This window comes from Rhinopithecus bieti, unplaced genomic scaffold, assembly GCF_001698545.2.
Source record: "Rhinopithecus bieti isolate Rb0 unplaced genomic scaffold, ASM169854v2 scaffold_72, whole genome shotgun sequence".
Lineage (NCBI taxonomy): Eukaryota > Metazoa > Chordata > Mammalia > Primates > Cercopithecidae > Rhinopithecus > Rhinopithecus bieti.
Window position 1 is genome coordinate 980,897 of NW_016803042.1, and position 24,309 is coordinate 1,005,205.

At 41.8% G+C, this 24,309-nt stretch overlaps 1 protein-coding gene across 6 annotated transcripts in view; it reads right to left on the reverse strand.

The window, feature by feature from the left end:
* BICD1 (BICD cargo adaptor 1) overlaps positions 1–24,309 on the reverse strand; it is a 282,996-nt gene that overhangs the window by 156,551 nt on the left and 102,136 nt on the right. For all 6 annotated transcript variants that reach the window (XM_017887352.1, XM_017887432.1, XM_017887292.1 and 3 more), the window contains exon 2: positions 20,048–20,260. In XM_017887352.1, the coding sequence (XP_017742841.1) occupies positions 20,048–20,260 (213 nt within the window). The remainder of the gene's footprint in view (positions 1–20,047; positions 20,261–24,309) is intronic.

Genomic DNA, 24,309 nt, shown 5'->3' on the forward strand with positions numbered 1-24,309 from the left:
ACAGTTATCCCCTTATACCATTAGAGCTCTTGGGTGACCAGGTACACTGTCAATTAACAGTAATATTTTGAAAGGAATCTTTGTTTCTGAGTGGTAGGTCTCAACAGCAAGCTTTAAACGTTTGATAAACCACTCTATAAACAGATGTGCTGTCGTTCAGGCTTTGTTGTTTCGTTAATAGAGTACAGATAGAGTACATTTAGTATCATTCTTAAGGGCCCTAGGATTTTTAGAATGTTCAGTGACCACTGCCTTCAACTCAAAGTCACAAGCTATATTAGCCCCTAACAAAAGCCCAAGGGACAAAAGCCTGTCCCTTGAAACTCTAAAGCATTGACTTCTCCTCTCCAGCTATGAAAGTCCTAGCCTGAAGGCATCTTCTTCCAATACAAAGTTATTTCACCTACATTTGAAAATCTGTTATTTGGTGAAGCCACCTTCACCAATGGTCTCAGCTAGATATTCTGGATAATGTACTGCAGCTTCTCCATCAGCACTTGCTGTTTACTTGCCCTTTTATGTTATGAAGATGCTATCTTTCCTTAAACCTCATGAAACAACCCCTGTTGACTTCAAGCTTTTCTTCTGCAGGTTCCTCACCTTTCTCAGCCGTCAGGGAATTGAAGAGAGTTAGGGCCTTGCTCTGAATTAGGCTTTGGCTTAAAGGAATGTTATGGCTGGTTTGATCTTCTATCTAGACCACTCAAATTTTCTGCATATTGGCAATGAGGCTGTTTCACTTTCTTATCATTTGTGTGTTCAACGGAATAGCACTTTTCATTTCCTTCAAGAACTTTTCCTTTGCATTCACAATTTGGCTGTTTGGCACAATAGGCCTAGCTTTTGACCTATCTAGGCTTTCAACATGCCTTCCTCACTAAGCATAATCATTTCTATGTTTTGATTTAAAGTGAGAGACGTGCCACTCTTCCTTTCCTTGAACATGTAGCAGCCATTGTAGGGTTATTAGTTGGCCTAATTTCAATATTGTTGTGTCTCATGGAATAGGGAGGTCTGAGGAGGAGGAGAAAGATGGGAAACAGCCAGTGGGTGGAGAACTCAGAACAGATACAACATTTATGGATGAAATATCAATTAAGTATTTATTATTATCATTATTATTTGAGATGGAGTCTTGCTCTATCGCTGAGGCTGGAGTGCAGTGGCATGATCTTGGCTCACTGCAACCTCTGCCTCCCAGGTTCAAGCAATTCTCCTGCCTCAGCCTCCCAAGTAGCTGAGCTACGGGCACCCACCACCACACCCAGCTAATTTTTTTTTTATTTTTAGTAGAGACAGGGTTTCACTATGTTGGTCAGGCTGATCTCGAATTCCTGACCTTGTGATCTGCCCGCCTCAGCCTCCCAAAGTGATGGGATTACAGGCGTGAGCCACCGTGTCTGGCCTCAATTAAGTCTTATATGGCTGCAGTTCATGCCATCCCAAAACAATTACAATAGTAACACCAAAGACAGTGATTACAGATCACCATAACAGATACAACAATAATGAAAACGTTTGGGCCGGGCATGGTGCCTCATGCCTATAATCCCAGCACTTTGGGAGGCCAAGGCAGGCAGATCACGAGGTCAAGAGATTGAGACCAGTATGGCCAACATGGTGAAATCCCGTCTCTACTAAAAATACAAAAAAATTAGCCAGGTGTGGTGGCGTACACCTATAGTTCCAGCGACTTGGGAGGCTGAGGCAGGAGAATCACTTGAACCTGGGAGGCGGAGGTTGCAGTGAGCCAAGATCGCGCCACTGCACTCTAGTCTAGGTGGCTGATGGAGACTCTGTTTCAAAAAAAAAAAAAAAGAAAGAAAGAAAAAGTTTGAAATACTGCAAGAATTACCAAAATGTGACACAGACATAAAAGGAGCATATGCTGTTGAAAACAAAATGGTCCCAGTAGACTTGCTCAATGTAGGGGTGCCACAAACCTTCAACTTGTAAAAAAAAAAAAAAAAACCACAATATCTGCCAAGAGCAAGAAAGCAAAGCACAGTAAGACACAGTATGCCTGTATTTAATTTTGTGGCAACTAGGAAAAAAAAATAGCCATGAAGGCTCTTTTCGGAGATGATAATGAAGAAAAGGTTGTGAAACATCATTTCATTGGAAGGCACTACCAGTGAAAGACTAATTCAAAGATGATACAAGATTTTTATTCCACTCCGGGCCTAGATTCATTATCATTAATTGTTGAGGGCAAGAGAGCAGGTGTTATCCTGATAGGTTCTTTTACGTCCTTCATTCTAACTGCTGAGTTAACTATCCAAGAAAGCTTGTGAGCCACCTGTTTTTACAGACCAACCTCTATCCCATTCTTAGACAGACACACTCTCGTGTAAGCTACAATAAGACACATGAGTAATTCTGCCTATAAATATTGTCACTCTGTTAATATGTATGTTTTCAAACAACCGTAGGAATATTGTGTGCTAAGCCTATCAGGAAATAGATTTTTATATTCTAGATGTCTATAATCTACTGTAGGCTGTGAGAATAATATATATTGTGACAGCCTCAGAAGAGATGTTTAGGCTGGCAACAGTGGCTCACACCTGTAATCCCAGCACTTTGGGAGACGGAGGCAGGCAGACTCCTTGAGCCCAAGAGTTTGAGACCAGCCTGGGCAACATGGGGTGATCTCTACAAAAAATACAAAAATTATTCAGGTGTAATTGCACATGGCTGTAGTCCCAGCTACTCAGGAAGCTGAGGCAGGAGGATTGCCAAAATTGTGCCACTGCACTCCAGCCTGGGCAACAGAGTGAGAGACTCTGACTCCAGGGAGAAAAAAAAAAAGTGGTGTTTAGTTATAATTCTGCTTTTTTTTTTTTTTTGAGACAGAGTTTCGCTCTTGTTGCCCAGGCTGAAGTGCAGTGGCGCGATCCTGGCTCACTGCAACCTCTGCCTCCCAGGTTCAAGTGATTTCCTGCCTCAGCCTCCCAAGTAGCTGGGATTACAGGCATGAGCCACCACACCCAGCTAATTTTGTATTTTTAGTAGAGACAGGGTTTCTCCATGTTGTTTAGGCTGGTCTCGAACTCCCGACCTCAGGTGATCCGCCCGCCTTGGCCTCCCAAAGTGCTGGGATTACAGGCGTGAGCACCACACCTTGCCTAATTTTGCTTTTTAAAAAGCTGTCGTAGTGAAACCAAAACTATATCAGAAAACTATTTCTAAATAAGTACTTTTAGTGTTCCTGAACAAGTGGTGATAATGGAAGCTGGCTAACTAGGTAATCAATGTATAGCCTATCTTATGAGATGCATAGTGTTCTAATTTAATTCAAATTGAAAGTTAAATTTGGATCTACTAATACAGCTAATACAGTTCAGTCTACAGTATTTGTTTTAAAATATGTTTGTTGGATATGCATTAAAAAGTGTAATTTGAGCTATATATAAAAATTCATTATGATATCACTAAGCTCATTCATTAGGTTGCTCAAGTATATGTTTCCTATAACCTTCAAGAAATTAAGTCCTGAGTAGATTCTGGTATCCTTGATTGTTAGATTAAGCTGTAAATTCCCTTAGGAGAATTAAATGCCTGAATGGAATCTTAATCAGGCTAGACCTGCCAACTGGGATGTTCTTTGGAAATAGAGGTCAAGATGTAAAAAAAAAGATTAAAATTGTCCAGTAAGCATCTCAGATGAAATGCTGACTATGCATTACTTCTCCGCCTACCAGGCTGCACAGGGAACAAAACCTGAACTTAGGGTGGGAGAAAAAGTTTGAAACCAAATGAAGCTATTTTTAGTCCAAGAATCAATATGTACAAAATGGATTGTGCACAGATCTTTATTCTTATGGTCCAAGAAGTTAAAAATTGGTCTTTGACCCTATTCAAAAGATAGGAAAGGGGAGGGAGGGAGGGAAGGAAGGAGGAGCAAGGGGGAAGAATGGGAGGGAGGGAGGCAAGAGAGAGGACAGACATCCTTATATATATGCTAAGTACACCATACCAGTTCTACTTTTTAAAAAGTAGGCTGCTTTCCACTGCTTAGTTTTAAATGGTGAACAATAACAGATAAAATGTAATGACCTTGGAAAACAGTAAAGGGAATGTGCAAGATTACTTTTTTTTTTTTTAAAGACAGAATATTTCTCTGTCATCCAGGCTGTAGTGCAATGGCACAATCTCAGCTTACTGCAACCTCCTCCTCCTGGGTTCAAGCAATTCTCCTGTCTCAGTCTCCAGAGTAGCTGGGGTTACATGTGCCCGCCACCACGCCCACCTAATTTTTGTATTTTTAGTAGAGATGGGGTTTCACCATATTGGCCAGGCTGGTCTCAAATTTCTGACCTCAAGTGATACGCCTGCCTTGGCCTCCCAGCAAGATTACTTTTAAAACATAATTTTTTTAAAACCTATGTCAGTGCCAGAGTTGCCATTTCTACAGTATGTCCTGGGTAATGCTCTCTGCCATTTCCCATTTCATTTTCCATTTGGCACTGGCTTAATGACAGGCTATTACACAAGAGGTTGATGTCACTGTCGTATCAGGCCAGAAGTTTCGGCCCCTTCTCATTGTCTAATGCAGAAATAAAGCAGTCACAAATTAAAAGAATTGGTACCATTTTGAAACTGTGTCCAAATAATGTTCAACATTTGGATTCCAGAAATATTTAAATATGTTTTTTTTGGAGGAGGGGGTGGGGGGCAGGGTCTCGTTCTGTCACTCAGGCTGGAGTGCAGTGGTATGATCACAGCTCACTGCAGCCTCAACCTCCCAAGTATCTGGGACTACACGTACACACCACCATGCCCTGTTAATTTTTGTATTTTTTGTAGAGACAGGGTTTTGCCATGTTGCCCAGGATGGTCTCAAACTCTTGGTTTAAGTGATCTGCTCACCTTGGCCTCCCAAAGTGCTGGGATTACAGGCATGAGTCACCATGCTCAGCCTAAATATGCTTTAATTTTTGAAGTTTTCTCCCAAATATTTGGGATTATGAAGATCCTGTCCTTATTATCTCCCCAAAATAACCTCAAAAGGCTAAAGATATTTTGAATAACGAGCAACTGACATCATTTTGTGAACTATTAAAAAGCTATTGTATTCTTTCTCATTGACAAATATATCACTTTCCAAATCATGGGAAAAAATATTTCCAAGTCCTTAAAAAGACAAATTAAATGTCCATGCTCCTTAAAATAATGCATGCATTTTATGACCAATCAATATTCACTGGTTCTATGAGCAGATGAGATGACAGCAGTCAGCATGATAATTTCACAGATGTGCATACTGCACCTTCCTTTAACGGAAACCTGACTCTCCCTTGAGGACACTGTTTCCCCGCAGCCCTCTGAAGTGCTGACTATTTCACTCCCATACCACTGGGCCTGAGACAGATGCCCCTTTTGCTCCATGTGGCTGCTTTCATTCTCCCTCTCTCCTCTCTAAAACTCCTGTGCTTTAAACCTCATGTCATCGGATTCTATCATCCACTATCTAGCATTGTTACCGTGACCTACCAAACACCAACTCATTCCCCTTCATTTCTCATTGCCATTGCCATCATCTCTAGAATTTCTGGTCTTAATTCCTGGCAGTTTCAATACCCACAGAGATGATCTCAATTCTTGAATTCCTATTTATTTATTTGCTTCTTTATTTATTTGAGACACGGTCTCATTCTGTTGCCTAGACTGGAGTGCAGTGGTGTGACCTTGGCTCACTGTGGCCCCGACCTCCTGGGCTCAAGCGATCCTCCCATCTCAGTGTCCTAAAGTGCTAGAATTACAGGCATGAGCCACTGCATCTAGCCCTGAATTCCTCTTTCCGAGGGATCTTCTCTCCTACAGAAGGCACTCACTCCCATGACTCCCGTGGTTCAGTCTCCCAGGTGATTATCGCCCACTTTTGTCCCTTCAAATCTCAGTCCCGCCCCTACCTTCCCTCTCAGCTGCTGACCTTGCTTCCACCGCAGTGAGGAAATGGAAGCAGACTGAAGAGGACTCGCTTCACTCACATCTACCCATGTGCTGGCATCCGCATCCACATATTCTGCTTTTCCACGCATTACCATACGTTAAATTTTCTAGCTCCTTCTAAAGGGCAATCCCTCCATTTTTGTACTAGATTCCATCCCTTTCTCCTTTACTCAAGGAAATCAATTGCTCTAGGTTTTCTTGTCTTTTCTTCTTACATCATTAAAATTTCCCACTTTATGGGGTCATGACCATTAGCATTCACAAATGTTATTTCTTCCATCTTAAAAAGGAACAAAACCCAACAACTTGCATGTGAGCCCATCTGTCCCCTAGCTACCTCCTCATTTCTTTGGTCCTATTTGCAAACGAACTCCATGAAAAACACTTCTATTCTCTGTCTGCAATTCCTCTCCTTTTTTTTTTCTTTTTTTTTTTGAGACAGAGTCTCGCTCTGTCGCCCAGGCTGGAGTGCAGTGGCCGGATCTCAACTCACTGCAAGCTCCGCCTCCGGGGTTCACACCATTCTCCTGCCTCAGCCTCCCAAGTAGCTGGGACTACAGGCACCCGCCACCGCGCCCGGCTAATTTTTTTGTATTTTTTTTTTTTTTTAGTAGAGACGGGGTTTCACCGTGGTCTCTATCTCCTGACCTCGTGATCCGCCCGCCTCCACCTCCCAAAGTGCTGGGATTACAGGCGTGAGCCACCGCGCCCGGCTAATTCCTCTCCTTTTATTCTCTCTTAAACCTACTATCCTCGGGCTGCTTCTCCCAACACTCTATGGAAACTTCTCTCACTGAGGTGACCAATGACCCTTTATTGCTAAACGCAATGGTTAATATATGTCCTCGTCTTGTATCCACACTGTTGATCATTTACTTCCTGGATACCATTTTCTTATTTGGCTTTCAGAAAACATTCTCTACTTTCTTTCTACCTCACTACTAGTTTTCAGTCTCCTCTACCAGTTTCTTCTTTTTCCCCTCACCTCTCAATGCCGCAGTGACCCAGGGCTCAATGCTTGCCCTTTTCTCTCTACATATCTGCCCTTGGTGATTTCACTAATGCCACAGCCTTACATAGCATCTATCTACTGATGGATCCAAAATTTTTTGTTTTGTTTTGTTTTGAGATGGAGTCTCGCTCTGTTGCCAAGGCTGGAGTGCAGTGGCACAATCTTGGCTCACTGCAACCTCCACCTCCTGGGTTCAAGCAATTCTCTTGCCTCAGCCTCCTGAGTGGCTGGAATTATAGGCACACACCACCACGCCTGGCTAATTTTTTGTATTTTTAGTACAGATGGGGTTTTGTCATGTTAGCCAGGCTCGTCTCAAATTCCTGGCCTCAGGTAATCTGCCCACCTCGACCTCCCAAAGTGCTGGGATTACAGGCGTGATCCCAGGCGCCCGGCTGGGATCCAAAATGTATACCTCAATTCCCAGACCTTTCTCCCAAAGTCTTGGCCCTTATTACCCACTATTCACTCAACATCCACAGGTGGACCTCTAATAGAAATTTAAAACTTAACATGTTCAAAACTGAACTTCTGACCTTCCTTCCTTAAATGTGCTTCATTGGAAGGTTTTCCCATCTCAATCGATAACTCCATTTTTCACGTTGGTCAAGTCTGAGGGTTTACTCAGACTAGAGTTCTTTTCTCATACCTATCTCTCATTCTCTACATTCAACCCATTAGAAAATCCCATTGGGGCCACTCTCAAAAATTATTCAGAATATGAGTACTTTTCACCACTTCTACCCATCATCCTGGTCCAAACCACCATTTTTGCATATCTGGATGACTGCAGTAACCTCACATTCCTATCCTTGCCTCAATAAAGTCAGGTTACTCCTTTGCTCAACACCTTCCTGTAGCTTCTCATTTCACTTAAGATAAAAGCCTAAATCCTTTCAATGGTCTACAAGGCCTTACACGATCTGGCTTCCTGTTACCTCTCTGACTTCACGACAGTGTGTATTGGTGAAAGGATAGACACACAGAACAATAGAGCAGAATACAGATTCCAGAAATAGACCTACACAAACATGGCCAATAAATTTTGACAAAAGTGCAAAGGTAAGTCAACGGAGAAAGAGCAGTCTTTTCAACAAATGGACAATTGGACATTTATATGCCATAAAAAGGAACCTCAATCTAAACTGACTCCTTTATGCAAAATTGAACTCAAGGCCCTGCATCAAGAGTTTTAGGACCCCTTTCCAAGAGACCACGGCACTCAACGAGAATCACTCAAAGGGTGGCAGAGTGATCAAGAACACCAAGAGCATCCTAATGTCCTATGTCCATGTGGAACTTATGTTCAATGACATGAAGAATTTGCCAGAGTCCTTCAAAGGGACCAAGAAAGCCATCGTCTACCTTACCCCTTACCGCTCATCTTTCTGTCCTAGAAGAAGAACTCCATGATGGCCTTCGAGATGCCTTTCCACCTGATGAAAGACTGTGACATCAACTAGCCTTTTTGCTGCAAACTACTTCAAAAGAACAGTGAAGGGTGAAGCAGGAGATGGCTGGGAAGCCTGGGCTTCATACAAGTTAACCTTATAGCAGTTTGGACAATGAATGCTACAGTGGCATTTCAAGCCTCCACGGGTGAGGCCCCCAACAGAGCCTATGGGTACTCTTACATACCCAACAGAGCCTATGTCTTTCCTCTGCCAGTCACCAATGGAACATACCTTTGCCCTTCTGGCTGCCCCAATCCACAGTCCCCATCTGAGTTCTATCCATGACCTCCCATGGTGGATGGAGCGATGGGATGCCTGCATTCCCTGTCACTGCCCTATCTGGGATAATGGAACCTCTGGTCAGTGGCCCCATTGGCCCTGGCCCCTCTGCTCTGGCAGCCAAAGCCAGAGCTGTAGAAGCAACTGTCAGTGCTGGGCAACCCACACAACACCTACATACTGAGGAACCAGCCTCTGCCACTACACTATTACAGCTCCCTCCTCTGAAAATAGGAAGACCCAGTAGACCCCCTCCCACCTCCCTGTTTCTCGCCCTCTTTGCCTGCTCCTACCCCTCCCCTTGGGGCAGCATCAGAGGCTAGGGGAGGCGACGGAGGGCCTTGTTCCTCCTTCAAGTCTGACTGTAAAGTTACCAGCAACTGGTGATGAAGGAAGAGAGAGGCCCCTGGCCTCTGGAGAGGTGCCCCCACTTCCCACACTAGTTCAGAATCCAGGGCGCTGCTCAGCCATGCTCCCTGTTACCATCTTTAGGGCTCTTTTCTGGGGCACGGGTGTCCCCCTTTTTCTATTTTTGCTCTAGTAGCTTCACATGGAGGAGGCTCTCCAGCCACCTCCTTCACAGTCCATCCAGCTCCCTTGGTCTGGCAGCCACTTTATACTCAACCTCCTGAGCTGTGTATCTTCCCCCAGGACCTCCCCAGGCCCTCCTCACATGCCTTCCCCTGGTCTGTGCCAAGCTGTGGAAGGCCACCATCCAGAAACTGTGAGCCCACATTCCCTTCCCAGCCAGGCTCCAGCCCCAGGCACACTGGCCTTCCCCGTCCTTGAAGAGTTCCAGGGGTTTGGTGGTGTCAGGAGCAAGGCCACCACATCTGGGGAGGAAGCTCCTGTATTTCCCTGCTAGTGTTTCTGGGATTTCTTTCCTGTGCCTTTTCTCCTCTCCCTTCCGTCTAGAAGAGTCTTCTCAACTGGGACAGGAGAATGCATGTCTGTCCCATCATGGAATTTGAGGGCCACTAGGTGGGCTGGGAGAAGGGTCGCTGAGGCCTGGGGCCTGGCCTGGCCCTGTGGGATGCCCATGGCCTTCTGGCCACTCAGCCTGCACTCTCCCTTTAAGCTTCATGCCTGGCTGGTGATATGCTCCCTGATGCACGGAAATTTGCTCTCATTTTTTCCCAGACTAAGTGTGAAGTGAGAAGATGGCTATTTAAAGAGAATTCTCTAATTATTTGACAAAAATCCAGTTAATAAATTAATATAAAATTTAAAAATAGGTCAGGTGCAGTGGCTCACGCCTGTAATCCCAGCACTTTGGGAGGCCGAGACAGGTGGATCACCTGAGGTCAGGAGTTTGAGACCAGCTGACCAACATGGTGAAACCCTGTCTCCACTAAAAATACAAAAATCAGCCAGGCATGGTGGCATGTGCCTGTAGTCCCAGCTGCTTAGGAGGCTGAGGCAGGAGAATCGCTTGAACCCGGGAGGTGGAGGCTACGGTGAGCCGAGATCGTGCCACTGCATTCCAGCCTGGGCAACAGAGTGAGGCTCCGTCTCAAAGCAAACAAACAAAACAAAACAAAACAAAAAAACTTACCTAAGAAAAGAAACACCCAATTAAAAATGGGCAAAAATCTTGAAAAGACACTATACCAAAGAGAATATATGGAAGGCAAACAAGCACACAAAAAGATGTTCAATATTCTTAGTCAATAGTGAAATGCAAATTAAAACCATAATGAGATATCACTACACACCTATTAGAGTTGCTAAAATTGTAAAAATACTGTCAAGGCCGGGCTGGATGTGGTGGCTCACGCCTGTAATCGCAGCATTTTGGGAGGCCGAGGTGGGGGTATCACCTGAGGCCAGGAGTTTGAGACCAGCCTGGTCAACATGGTGAAATCCATCTCTATAAAAACATTAAAAAATTAGCCACGTGTGGTGGTGGGTGCCTGTAATCGCAGCTACTTGGAAGGCTGAGGCAGGAAAATCACTTGAACCCCGGAGGCAGTGAGCTGCGATCACGCCACTGCACTCCAGTCCGGGCAACAAGAGCAAAACTCCGTCTCAAAAAAGCAAAACAAAACAAAACAAAACAAAACAAAACAAAACAAAAAACTGTCAATACCAAGGGTTGGAAAGAATAGGGGCAACAGGAACTTTTACACATTGGTAGTGGGAAAGCAAAATGGTACGGCTGCTCTGGAAAACTTAACCATAGACTTACCATATGACCTAGCATTCCCACTCTCCTAAGTATTTACTCTAAAAAAATGAAGACTTCACAAAAACATAAGTGTACATGAATGCTTATAGAAGCTCTAGTCGTAATCACCAAAATCTAAAAACTACTCAACTGTTCTTCAGTAGGTGAACTGATTAAGGCAACCACAATATATCTATAAAGTGGAATAATACTCAGCAATAAAAAGGAACAAACTATTGACACATGTAACAACTTACATGAATCTCAAAGGCATTATGCTGAGAGAAAGGACCCAATCTCAAAAGGTTACATACTGTTTTATTCCACTTATATGACATTCCTGAAAAGAAAAAAAAACAAACAAAACTATAGTGATAGAGAATAGATCACTAGTTATCAGAGGCTGAGGTAGGAGTGGCTTTGACTACAAAGAGTAGCACTGACCAAGGGAGGTTTCTGAAGTGGTGAAACTGGTCTGCCTCCTGATAGTGGTTGTGGCTATATGAATCTATTTACGAGTTAAAATTCATGGAACTGGCCAGGCGCAGTGACGCACACTTGTAACCCCAACACTTTAGGAGGCTGAGGTGAGTGGATCACTTGAGGTCAGGAGTTCGAGACCAGCCTGGCCAACATAGTGAAACCTCATCTCTACTAAAAATACAAAATTTAGCCAAGTGTGGTGGTGCACACCTGTAATGCCAGCTACTCAGGAGCCTGAGGCAGGAGAATCGCTTGAATCTGGGAGGTGGATGTTGCAGTGAGCCGAGATTGCACCACTGCACTCCAGCCTGAGTGACAAAGCAAGACTCTATCTCAATAAAATAAAATAAAATTGATAGAACTGTATACACACACACAAAAATTCTATGAGCCTAAATTGCAAACTAATCCTTACAAACAAACCCATTTTGTTATCTGATTTTCCCCAAAAGCATAATCAAATCACAACTATTCAAAAATGAATTGTCTGTATTTTGTTAAGACTTTGCTTTCAAATTCCCAATGGCATTAACAGACATATTTGTTTACTGTAGCTCAGCAAGTGTTAGAAAGAACTTTTCAACCAAAAGAAATACAGCTCTCTCCTGTGGAATCGCATATGCGCTGCAAGTTTGTTGAGAGAATTAAATGCAATAATGAAGCTTCACACCTGGCATATGGTGAGCTCAATAAATGTTAGCTATGATATTATGATCAGTTACGTAAATCAGTTAAAAACAACGAAAGTTCTCCACTGTTTGGTGCACTGCATTATTCCAGAGAGGTACGAGGTCCATTCCCAACAAGTATGGAGAGGAGGACACAGGGACAGGCCAGGAAACAGAAAACTTTCCAGCTAGAACCAAGCCATGCCTTCACAGAAATGTCAGCTTCACTCAGCTATGTGTAACCACAGCTCCCAATGACCAATTACTCAGAAGGAAACATCAAAGACTGTAAGAAATACTTTGGTTTTTACTGGATACATTAAATAATTCAATCTTTTCCCTATGATTCAGGTCATCGGCAAGAACATCCAGTGCTGTACTAGGTAATAATGCAAGGATTTTTTCACGGACTAGCCAGATATGAAAGGGTGTTTATAGTGATAGGAAGATACCTAGATGGCTCTCCTCTTTGTAAATGTGTGTCCCATTTCCTCTTTTGGTGTCAGGATGTCAGCCATGACTTCTTGCTACTGTCGGATGGTGCTGGGGCCTCCTATGCTGCTCCAACCAAATAGAGCTTCTGTTTTCCTATGTGTGAATAAGTTTGACAACCAAACTTTGAAACAGTAAATACCATTTACAAAGTCCTCTATTTCTTCTAAGACACTTTCATGGAAAACATCTCATTTTATCTGCATAAAAATCACGAAGTGTAGGAGAGGTGTTAGTATTATAATGTTTATACAGGAAATGAGAGGTTTAATCACACAACTGGTAAAACGGCTGAGCTGGGACCTGAACTCAGAGTTCCTGATTTCTGGGGTTTTTTTGTTTGTTTGTTTTTGTTTTTGTTTTCAGACAGAGTCTCGCTTTGTCGCCAGGCTGGAGTAAAGTGGTGCGATCTCAGCTCACTGCAACCTCTGCCTCCTAGGTTCAAGCAATTCTCCTGCCTCAGTCTCCCGAGTAGCTGGGACTACATGCACACGCTACCACGCCCAGTTAATTTTTGTATTTTCAGGAGAGACGGGGTTTCACCATGTTGGCCAGAATGGTCTCGATCTCTTGACCTCATGATCCGCCTGCCTCGGTCTCCCAAAGTGCTGGGATTACAGGCGTGAGCCACCACGCCCAGCCCAGAGTTCCTGATTTCTAATTCCACACTATTACCAAATCTCCTATGTATCAAATACAGGCACATCTTATTTTATTGTGATTAGTTTTATTGATCTTTGCAAGGTTTTCTTTCTTTTTTTCAAATTTAAGGTTTGTGACAACTCTGCATTGAGCATGTCTATTGGCTCCAGTTTTCCAACAGCACGTGCTCACTTTGTGTGTCTGTGTCACATTTTGGTAATTCTTGCAATATTTCAAGCTTTTTCATTATTATTTTATCTGTTATATTGACATGAACCACATCCATGTAAGACAGCAAACTTAACCCATAAACATGTGTGTTCTGACTGCCCCCCTGACTGGCCATTCCCCATCTCTTTCTCCTTGGGCCTTCCTATTCCCTAACATAAGACAATATTGAAATTAGGCCAATTAATAACCCCACAGTGGCCCCAAAGTGTCCAAGTGAAAGAATCATACTTTCAAGGAAAGGAAGAAATGATGAAGCATATGCCAAATTAGCCATGTTAAGTTAGCCAAGTTAGCTAAATTGTGAATGCAAAGGAAAAGTTCTTGAAGAAAATTAAAAGTGCTACTCCATTAACACATGAATGATAAGAAAGCGAAACAGCCTCATTTCTGACATGAAGAAAGGTCTGGATAGAAGATCAAACCAGCCAAAGCCTAATCCAGAGCAAGGGCTCTCGTTAATTCTTTTTTTTTTTTTGAGACAAAGTCTCTTTCTGTAACTCAGGCTGGAGTGCAGTGGTGTGATCTCGGTTCACTGCAACCTCTGACTGTTGGGTTCAAGCGATTCTCCTGACTCTAGCTGGGATTACAGGTGTGTACCACCATACCCAGCTAATTTTACTAAAAATGTAGAGACGGGGTTTCGTCATGTTGGCCAGCCTGGTCTCCAACTCTTGACCTCAGATGATCCACCTGCCTCAGCCTCCTGAGTAGCTGGGATTACAGGCGTGCACCACCACGCCCAGCTAATTTTACTAAAAATGTAGAGACAGGGTTTCGTCATGTTGGCCAGCCTGGCCTCAAACTCTTGACCTCAGATGATCTACCCGCCTCAGCCTCCCAAAGTGCTGGGATTACAGGCATGAGCCACCGCACCCGGATGCCTCTCTTCAATTCTATGAAGGCTGAGAGAGGTGAACATGCTGCAAAAGAAAAGTTTGATACTAGCAGAGGTTAGTTTATGAGGTTGAAGGAAAGAAGCCATCTCCATAACATAAAGCGCAAGGTGAAGTAGCAAGTGCTGATGTCATTAACTGACGCAGTAAGTGATCCAAGAGATCTAGCTAAGATCATTGATAAAGGTAAACTAAACTAAAAAATCGATTTTCAACACAGACAAAATAACCTTATAGAAGAAACCTTGTAGAAGAAGAATTTTTAAAAACACACAAATTTATTGATCACAGTTCTACAGGCTGAAGATCTAAGATTAAGGTGCTGGCAGGTTCAGTGTCTGGTGAGGGCTGCTCTCTGTGTCCAAGATGGCACTTTGTTGCTGTGCCTTCCAGAGAGGATGAATCTGTGTCCTCATATGCTGGAAAGGACGAAAGGGCCAAAAGGCCTAGCCAGTTCCCTCCAGCCCTCATATAAGTCGCCAATCTCATTCACTAAGTGCCTGACCTCCTAATATTATCGCATTGATGATTAAGTTTCAGTGCATGAATTTGAAAGGGGCACATTCAGACCATAGCAGCTATCATATTAGAACTTCATATACTTTTCTAGAAACTTCATTAGCTTGAGGCAGGGTTCGGAAGAGGGAAACCTGTGCTCTTGGCAGCTATGGTGACATGGCAAAGAATGGCGCATCAGAGCCAGTGTTCCTGAGTTCAGATCATGGCCTGTCACTTGGTACCCACGTGCTCTGGACAAGTGATCTGACCTCTCTTTGATCCATGTGCCCCATCAGTAAAATAGGGGTAGAATATAAAAGGAATTGCCTCAGTAGGGTTGTTAGAAAAATTCAGCAGTTAAGGCATGTAAGGTATTCAGAACACTGTCTGGCACTCAATAAATGTTGTCATTTTCACTTTAAATTATAGGCTTAACCTCTACTAAGGTCAATAATTCATTTGATAACTCCAATCTTCTGCATTCCACCTGAAGGCACCTATCTTATGTGACATCTTTTTATCACATATATACCAATTCTGGTTAGGAATACTGCATAACTGCTTTGTATACTTTGTAAATATTGCAGTTAATTCTAACATATTTTTTTTTTTTTTTTTTTTTTTTNCTGGGTGACAGAGCAGGACTCCATCTGAAAAAATAAATAAATAAAAATAAAAAGAAGCCATGGCTGTGTGCTGGGCAAGGATCCTATTCCAACCCAGTTTCACCAGGAAGAAGCTGATTGCAGCATCAGGCTCTCGGCTTACTGCAGCCTCAAACTCCCGGGCTCAAGCCATCCTTCCTCTTCAGCCTCCTGAGTAGCTGGGACTACAAGTACTGCCACCATGTCCCGGTAATTTTTTGAAATTATTATTATTATTATAATTATTAATATTATTATTATTTTGAGACGGAGTCTTGCTCTGTCGCCCAGGCTGGAGCGCAGTGGCCGGATCTCAGCTCACTGCAAGCTCTGCCTCCCGGGTTCACGCCATTCTCCTGCCTCAGCCTCCTGAGTAGCTGGGACTACAGGCGCCCGCCACCTCGCCCGGCTTGTTTTTTGTATTTTTTAGTAGAGACGGGGTTTCACTGTGTTAGCCAGGATGGTCTCAATCTCCTGACCTCGTGATCCACCCGTCTCGGCCTCCCAAAGTGCTGGGATTACAGGCTTGAGCCACCACGCCCGGCCAATTCTAACATATCTTATATTTGAGACATTAACTGGTAATTGGGAGCATTAAGTTGTATTCAGTTTCATTAACCTATTTTATGGTTTCATTAATGTGGATTTTAGTTTAGTTTAGTACAAATAAGTATAAAAGTAAATATTACCCAAATTTTAGGCTATCTTCTAGTATATTATACCTACAGATTGAAGATAGAAAAAATGAAATTCAAACTTATTTACTAAATATCTGTTTACACCCTACAGCAATCTGCTTTCTTTATGCTCTTACCAAAATAATGCTGTGTCAAGAGAACTCAGAGATTTCTCCACTCTGTCTATGATTGGCCCTGTAGGATTAACTCCTAATTAGGTTAAGTTTAACTATTAATTTGGTTCTCCAATTTGGGTGACCAGTTTTTCTTTATACTCCCTGGATTTTATAAAATTATTATTGTTGTTATTATTTTTGAAACAGAGTCTCGCTGTGTCGCCAGGGTGGAGTGCAGTGGCACGATCTCGGTTCAATGCAACCTCTGCCTCCTGGGTTCAAGCAATTCTCTGCCTCAGCCTCCTGAGTAGTTGGGGACAGGCACCCATCACCACGCCTGGCTAAATTTTTAGTAGAAACGGGGGTTTCACCACCTTGGCCAGGCTGATCTTGAGCTCACGACCTCGTGATCTACCCGCCTCGGCCTCCCAAAGTGCTGGGATTACAGGCATGAGCCACCACGCCCGACCTATAAAATTATGTTAAGCAGTTTACCACTAAATTCATATATACAATAAGGCTAATAAAAATGTTTAAAAGTGAGAAATAGATTAAAAAAAAAAAAAAACCCTAGGTTAGTGTTTTATACTTAAGCATAGCCCCAGAGCTTCTTAACAGTCAAGGCAGAAATAAAAATGTATAATTCTACTGCCTGATTCATATCATGATAGAATTTTTGAGGTGATAAATTCAAAGAGATATTTATCTCATCTTTCCTTACCCTAAGAATATAGATCTACATAATGAGTTATACTGTCAATGATATTTTTGGAGGATGCAGAACATTATTAATGATAATTGCTTATGTTTATTACATATTCACTCTATATCAATATAATCTTAATATAATATTATTTTACAAACATCATGAATTTAATACTAACACTTTCAGCAGAGCTGACTAGAATACTGATTTTCTAATACCTAATTCAGTAATTTTTCCATTTTTCACCATACTATCCTGTAACTACTATTTATGGAAGAGAATTTGACATTGTAATCACACACAAACACATACACACACGGGTAAATCTTTCACACTGCACCCAACACATATGCATGCACACATGCCTTTGCCAGGACAACAATACTACTGAAACAGGAAATGAGTCCTTTTAGTAAAGAAAAATGATCTCATTAATTAAGTTATTAAATACACAGCTTCTATCAAACTGATCATTTACTATATTTTAGGTTGGTTATCCTTGCACATTTCTCATGGTCCATTATGTCATAACTGTTCTAAGTTACATGATCTCTCTTCCAATAGCTGTACATCAGTTAATGCATATAGTACAAAAAATAAAACTGAGCTTACAAGGAAATCAAATCTGAGATTTCAACTTAATACCAACCATTAAAAGTCTGTATCAATACACCAAAAAATACAATTTATTCCTAGTCTCCTTTTATGTTAGCTCTAAATGTTAATAATAATTGTCTTAGGTACAGCGAAATAAAATGTATCTGCTGGATTAAAACAAAACAAAACTCAGGGTTATAGTAATATTACCAGCTCTCACCCCATCAGAAAGAACATTAACAAATACATTGTTGGCACACACGAAACACAAGACCTTTTATTTTCTTTTAGTTACCTGACAAATCTGAAGAAACACATTCATAGGCTAAAGTGCCTCAAGCTGTTTTAGATCAAAAATACCTAAATGTGGATATAACAAGTTATTCTCTTGCTGCAAATCTGCTATGAAAATGTATAAAAATTGAAGGGTCACAACCAATTGATTTCTTCAGGAGATCATGGTGCTTATAGCAATGTCCCAATTGTGAGCCTTCCTCAACTTTGACAGGCCAAAAAATCTAAATTAGTGGTTCTTAAAATGTAGTTTCCAGAGCAGCAGCCCCCACATCACCTGGGAACTTGTTAGAGTTGCAAATTATTGGGTCCTACCTCGATCTACTGAATCAGAATCTCTGGGAGGGGGCCCCATGTTCATAGGCTGATGAGTTCTCCAGGTGATTCAGATGTTCCTTCAAGTTTGAGAACTGATCTGAATGAAAGGCTCCTCAATTTGTTTTTCTTTTGCTGCCTCCGTTCATTCCTAACTTGTAACTTCATGCTTAATTAACTTCTGCCACTCATCATAAATCTACTCATTGGAACTGCCCTCAAGCGCGGCTGTGTAAGTGAGGATGCTCCATCAATCATCACCACCTTGACTCACCCAGAAAAGCATCTGTGGATTCCCTGCCCCATCCTCAACCTTGGCTGTTCTTGGCTCAGCTGCAGCTGCTACACAATGGGGATTGCAGCTTTCAGAGGATCCATCCAATTGGCCATCAAGACTGCTCTACTCATTGTTCACATCCTTCTCCATAAACCATGCATGTGCACATGGTCCTCATGTTGCCTATGCCACGCCCTCTCTGCCAACTTGCACGTGACCCTGCTGCTCATGGCTGCTGAGATTGCTCCCTGCAAATGTTTGGTGACTTGCTTAATCCAGAATGGTGGGCTTTGGCTCCACATGACCCTCTGTCCACTTCTGCAGTGGATGCTGGATTGTGCCACTGCACTCCAGATTGGGCAACAGAATGACACCGTGTCTCAGAAAGAAGGAACCAAAGAGTAGCTGGGGTTTTAATAGTTGTTCACGTCGGAGGGAAATGAGGAGGCCCTGGTATCCTGAAAACTGTCTCATGTTCTTCTCAGTACTCAACACTAACTTCCACTTGACTGGATGCTTTCTCTGTCTTCACAAGTCATATTGCTATATTTGGGCATATCCAAAGATAATGAGATAAGTAAACCAGAAACCTTGCTGTCAGTATTCATTAGTTCATTGTAATATGAACATGTGTAAATGTAAATTATCTAGAAAATTCCAATAAATTCCGGACAACTTATATCTTATAAAAGTGAAACCCTATTTGCAATATGTCACTTATTTCAAATGTGGATTACTTCTCTTATAGTTTACAATATTGAAGAATATTTTCATCCTACATATTTCTATCACTAAAATGCTCAACTAGTGAGCCCATTTGGTTGTGGACCTGTCAATCACCACTGCATTGGTGTAGGAGTTAGAGGACATCTGCGTCTCTTCTACAGCTTTCATATCAAAATACGGAGTGAATGATTGAATATAGTTTCCAAAAATGCTCTTACAGGGGTTTGATAGATGAAGCTACTTTTGGCTATCTCTGTTTCCAACATCATCCACTAAAGGATGACTCTGCCAGTCTGAAAATGATATGGCAGGTGATGCTGCCTTGGAAAAGCTAACAAGGAATAGTGAGTTCGGTGGATGCTCAACACTCACAGACCAAGAGAGACTCCCTGACCTAATTCATTCCAGCCGTAATTTGCTGCCTTCTCTATAACCAGAAAAATAGTTTGGGGATCTGCATCACCAGACTCGAAGACTTCTCAGGACACTCGCCTAGGCTGTCATTCCCTGTGAGCAGTGTCCTGAGCCAACACCACTGTCAGTTGGAATTGGGGCTGATACAGAGCATTACAGCCAACCATTCTTCTCCACATTGTATTAAACCAGGTAATGCAGGGAGGAAGTGCTAAGGTCACTGTATTTTTAAAGCACCTTTGCAGAAATAGTAAAGCCATTTCCCAAGTCCACAATACATACAAAACTTAATTCTCAAGAAACAATAAAAGAGAGAAAAGCTCATCTCAGAACAAGCTAGTTATCATTTCACTAAAAAATACGGAAAAGTTGCTAGCTCAGTATTAGTTGTTTTGTGCTTAATACAGCTCCTCTGATTAAATCAAAAGTGTTATTCCTCTCTGCTATGGAGAGAACTTTCTTATTTCTCCCTCTCACAAATGTCTCATAGGGAGTTTGTTTGTTTACCTCCTTCAGATCCTGCACAACGGCGGTGAGCCTCTCATTTTCTGCCTGTACATTAGTGACCACAGCCCGGCTCTGTTTCAGCTCATTCTGCATCTCCAAGATCTTCCCCAGATAATAAGCCTCCTTTGATGCTGACTCCTGCAGAAGTGTTTCCTCCCGAGTCTCTCCATCTTCAGCAACCTTCCGGTGGATGGAGAAGGACTGCCCAAATGCCTGCAGAGTATGTGGGAAGAAACAGAGTGCACAATGAAATGCATCCTAGCCCTCTTTTCAGACTTGGGAAAATGTTTTATTCTGCTTATATGTGTAAGAAAAGCTACTGTGCAAGACCCCCGAAATATAACAGTCTAGCAGCTCTCATTGATGCTTGAAATAATTCAATTCACTTAACAAGGAAAAAGAAAATTTTAAAATACCTTGCGAAAAAAGATGTAATGCATTACAGAAAACTTGAAAAACGTTGCTTGCTTTATGTTCTCATTTTTTTCGACAACTCTTATCAAGAAATAGTTCAGTGCTAATAAGCCCATCAAAATTCATGTCATCTTCATTTTTTAAAAAATTCCACAAATATTTTACAAAAAAGAAAACAATCATTTAGTGTGCTTTCTAATATATTGGCAGTAAGGACAGTCCAATTATAAACAGTATCCTTAAGACTTAAAATTACCAAACAGCATTTAAATTGCCCAGTACCACAAAAAAAGACACTGAATATCATCTCTGTATAAGAAAACATATATGTCTGTTTATTTGTGCAAAAAGAAATACAGGAGAAAAAAAGTAGAAACTAAACTGGTTACTTATGGGGTGGGTGGGAATGGGGTGGGAAGAACGGGAGAGTGAGATGTGACAGAAGGGATAAGGTGGGATGACACTTTTCTGAAATGCCTTTTCACATAGTTCTTCTTTCTTTTTGAGATGGAGTCTAGCTTGTCACCCAGGATAGAGTGCAGTGGTGTGACCTCGGCTCACTGCAACCTCCGCCTCCTGGGTTCAAGCAATTCTCCTACTTCAGCCTCCCATGTAGCTGGGATTACAGGCGCCCACCACCACGCCCAGCTAATTTTTGTCCTTTTAGTAGAGAAGGGGTTTCACCATGTTGGCCAGGCTGGTCTCAAATTCCTGATCTCAAGTGATCCAACCGCCTCAGTCTCCCAAAGTGCTGGGATTACAGGCGTGAGCCACTGTGCCCAGCCCCTTTTCACAGAGTTCAGACTCTAAGAACTATAGTCATGTTTCACATCTCCCAAATAAATAATAATTAAAACCAACCTGTCGGTATTGAGGGAACCCAAAATGGAACACAAACAGTAACAAAAGAACGTAGCTGTATTACAAATGAAACCAACAGCCACCATGAAAGAGGTAAGAAAGAAAATATCTAACCTAATTTTGGAAATCAGTACTTTTATTATATACCTTAAGACTAGACAAAAAGGACTGTATCCAAACACTATATAGTCTTTCTGGTAAACTTGTTTCATAGGGATTATGGAAATCACAGTTCTGAAACTTCTTTACATATATACTAGGATTGAGCAAATAAGTAAATATATTGTAGATAATGAATGCCAGGTTTCTAATTGTTGGAGAAAAAGCTACGAGTAAGGAAAAAGAGATATCTAAAAGGAAACTAGTGGTATTGAGTTGTAAGTGGAAGTATCAATAAGTGGATAAACTTTTTGTTTTTAATAGGTAGATAAATATTCATAGGTATACAGATATGGAGAGAGAGGGAGAGAGAAACATGTTCGTGTATGTGTATATACAGACACATTATTTTCTAGCACTGTAAGGAGAGAGCCTAGAAGCAATGATATACCAGTAGCAATGAGCATATCCAGCACCCAGATTTTGTTTCTAAATACCAATCTCCAGTAAAAAGAACTAGGGTCTTTGGAGAAGTTACTGATTCTAGGACTGGAGCAAAATAAGCCTGACACATTTTGTGATGCCAGAGTTAAAAAATGCATTTAAAAGGTGACGGGGATGTATCAAAAGGAGACAGGAGCCTGTCTGAAGGGGCTTCCAATGGCCAAATCTGAGATATTTTGAGAAAAAAATTATAGTAATTAATTATATCTCCACATTAACATAATAAATGAATAAATGGCAGAAGAAAGAACAGCTCTTCCTTACAGTAGAATTCTAATAATATAGAAGGAATGATGGAAATAAAATGTATCAGCATTTAGCAAACATTAATAATTGTTACAGGTAAGAATCATCAATAGAATCTAAAATTAATGGGCAAAAGTATGATGAGTAACAGGATGTTTGCAGAGTCTTAAAGCATCTCCCCTCAAAGTACTTATTAATTCTAATGGGAAAAATAGTAACTTTGCAGTGGAGAAACCTGGCAGACAACACCTTATCTAAGTGACCAAAACTTAGATCAACAGCAATGAGACATACTGACATCATATGCCCTCTGATGTAATACTCTGGGGGCCGGGTGCAGTGGCTCGCGTCTGTAATCCCGCTCTTTGGGAGACAGAGGTGGGAGACAGATCATCTGAGGTCAGGAGTTCGAGACCAGCCTGGCCAACATGGCAAAACCCTGTCTCTACTAAAAATACAAAAATTATCCAGGTGTGGTGGTGTGTGCCTGTGGTCCCAGCTACACAGGAGGCTGAGGCAGGAGAATCACTTGAACCCGGGAGATGGAGGTTGCAGTGAGCCGAGACTGTGCCACTGCACTCTAGCAGGGCAACAAAGGGAGACTCCTTCTCAAAAAAAACAAAAAACAAAAAACCACTGGGAAGGGCACAACATCACTTCAATGGTAATTCTTATCCTAAGAAAACATCAGACAAGCCCAAAATGGGGACGTTGTACAAAATCACTGGTCAGGACTCTTCAAAAGCAGTAAGTTGCAAAAATTATAGAAAGACTCCTCCAGACTAGATGAGACTAACAAGACGTCACAATTAAGTGTTGTATGGGATTCTGGATTGGATCCTGGGCTTTAAAAAGGACACTAGTAGGACAATTGGCAAACTGAAATAAGTTATTTAGGTTAGTTAGTGATGCTATTGTACCAACATCAATTTCTGTTTCCTCCACTGTACTATGGTTATGTAAGATGGTAACATTTGGGGAAGTTGCATCAAGGGTACATGAAAATCAGTGTAGTATTTTGGGGCAACTTTTTTCTAAGTCTAAAGTTATTTCAAACAAAAAGTTAAAAAATAAATAAACATAGTCTCTGCCTTAAAAGAGTTGATAGATTTGGTCAAATACTGGCACACAGAGTCATGAAAGAAGAGGACACGAACACCAAGAAAATACTATATTCAATGAGAAGTACTGTGGCTTTCTGTCATAACTTGTGATTTTATTACATTTTGAAATTTAAAATGTCATAGCAGGCTGGACCCAGTGGCTCATGCCTGTAATTCTAGCACTTTGGGAGGCCGAGGTGGCAGATCACTTGAAGTCAGGTGTTCGAGACCAGCCTGGCCAACATGGCAAAACTCCGTCTCTGTTAAAACACAAAAATTAGCTGGGCGTGTTTGTGCATGCCTGTAATCCCAGCTACTTGGGTGGCTGAGGCAGGAGAATCACTTGAACCTGGGAAATGGAGGTTGCAGTGAGCCGAGATCATGCCACTGCACTCCAGCCTGGGCAACATAGCGAGACTCTGTCTCAAAAATAAAATAAAATAAAATGTCGCAGCATATTGCTTCTGGACTATGCTATCATCTATGAAAAGATTAGGCTGGAATGAACCTGTGAAACTTAGTTTCACATTTGTTATAAACCTTAAGGCGGAAAAGATATGTGTTAATCAATGTAAGAAACAACTTATAAAAACAATCTGGTACTCCTCCCTAAATTACACTCACAGAAACAGAAATTTAAAAAAACAAAAACAAAAATAAGAAACACTTAAAACCCATGTCTGAGTTAAACTACCTTAGAATCTTGACATGGATCAAAATCAAAAGATAGTCCCTAAGCATCAATGAGACAGAAATATTCCAGTATCGATGTCCATCTGTACATACAGAGTAAAATATTGCTGGTGCCTGGCTTGTTCAGTCTCTCAACAGAAATTCTTATTTGAGTAGTCAGATTTCCAGATGTGGTGATAAGCACAGGTACTCATGAATAGATGAGAAATTATCTTTGCAGATGGTGTTGACTTTGCTCTTACATCAGTAATGATCAGATTCTGAGGTCAATTCTGAATTCAGTACCCATTAAAAGGCCTCTGGAGGGGAAGCGTCTGATAGCCTCTCTCCCTCTCCCCACTG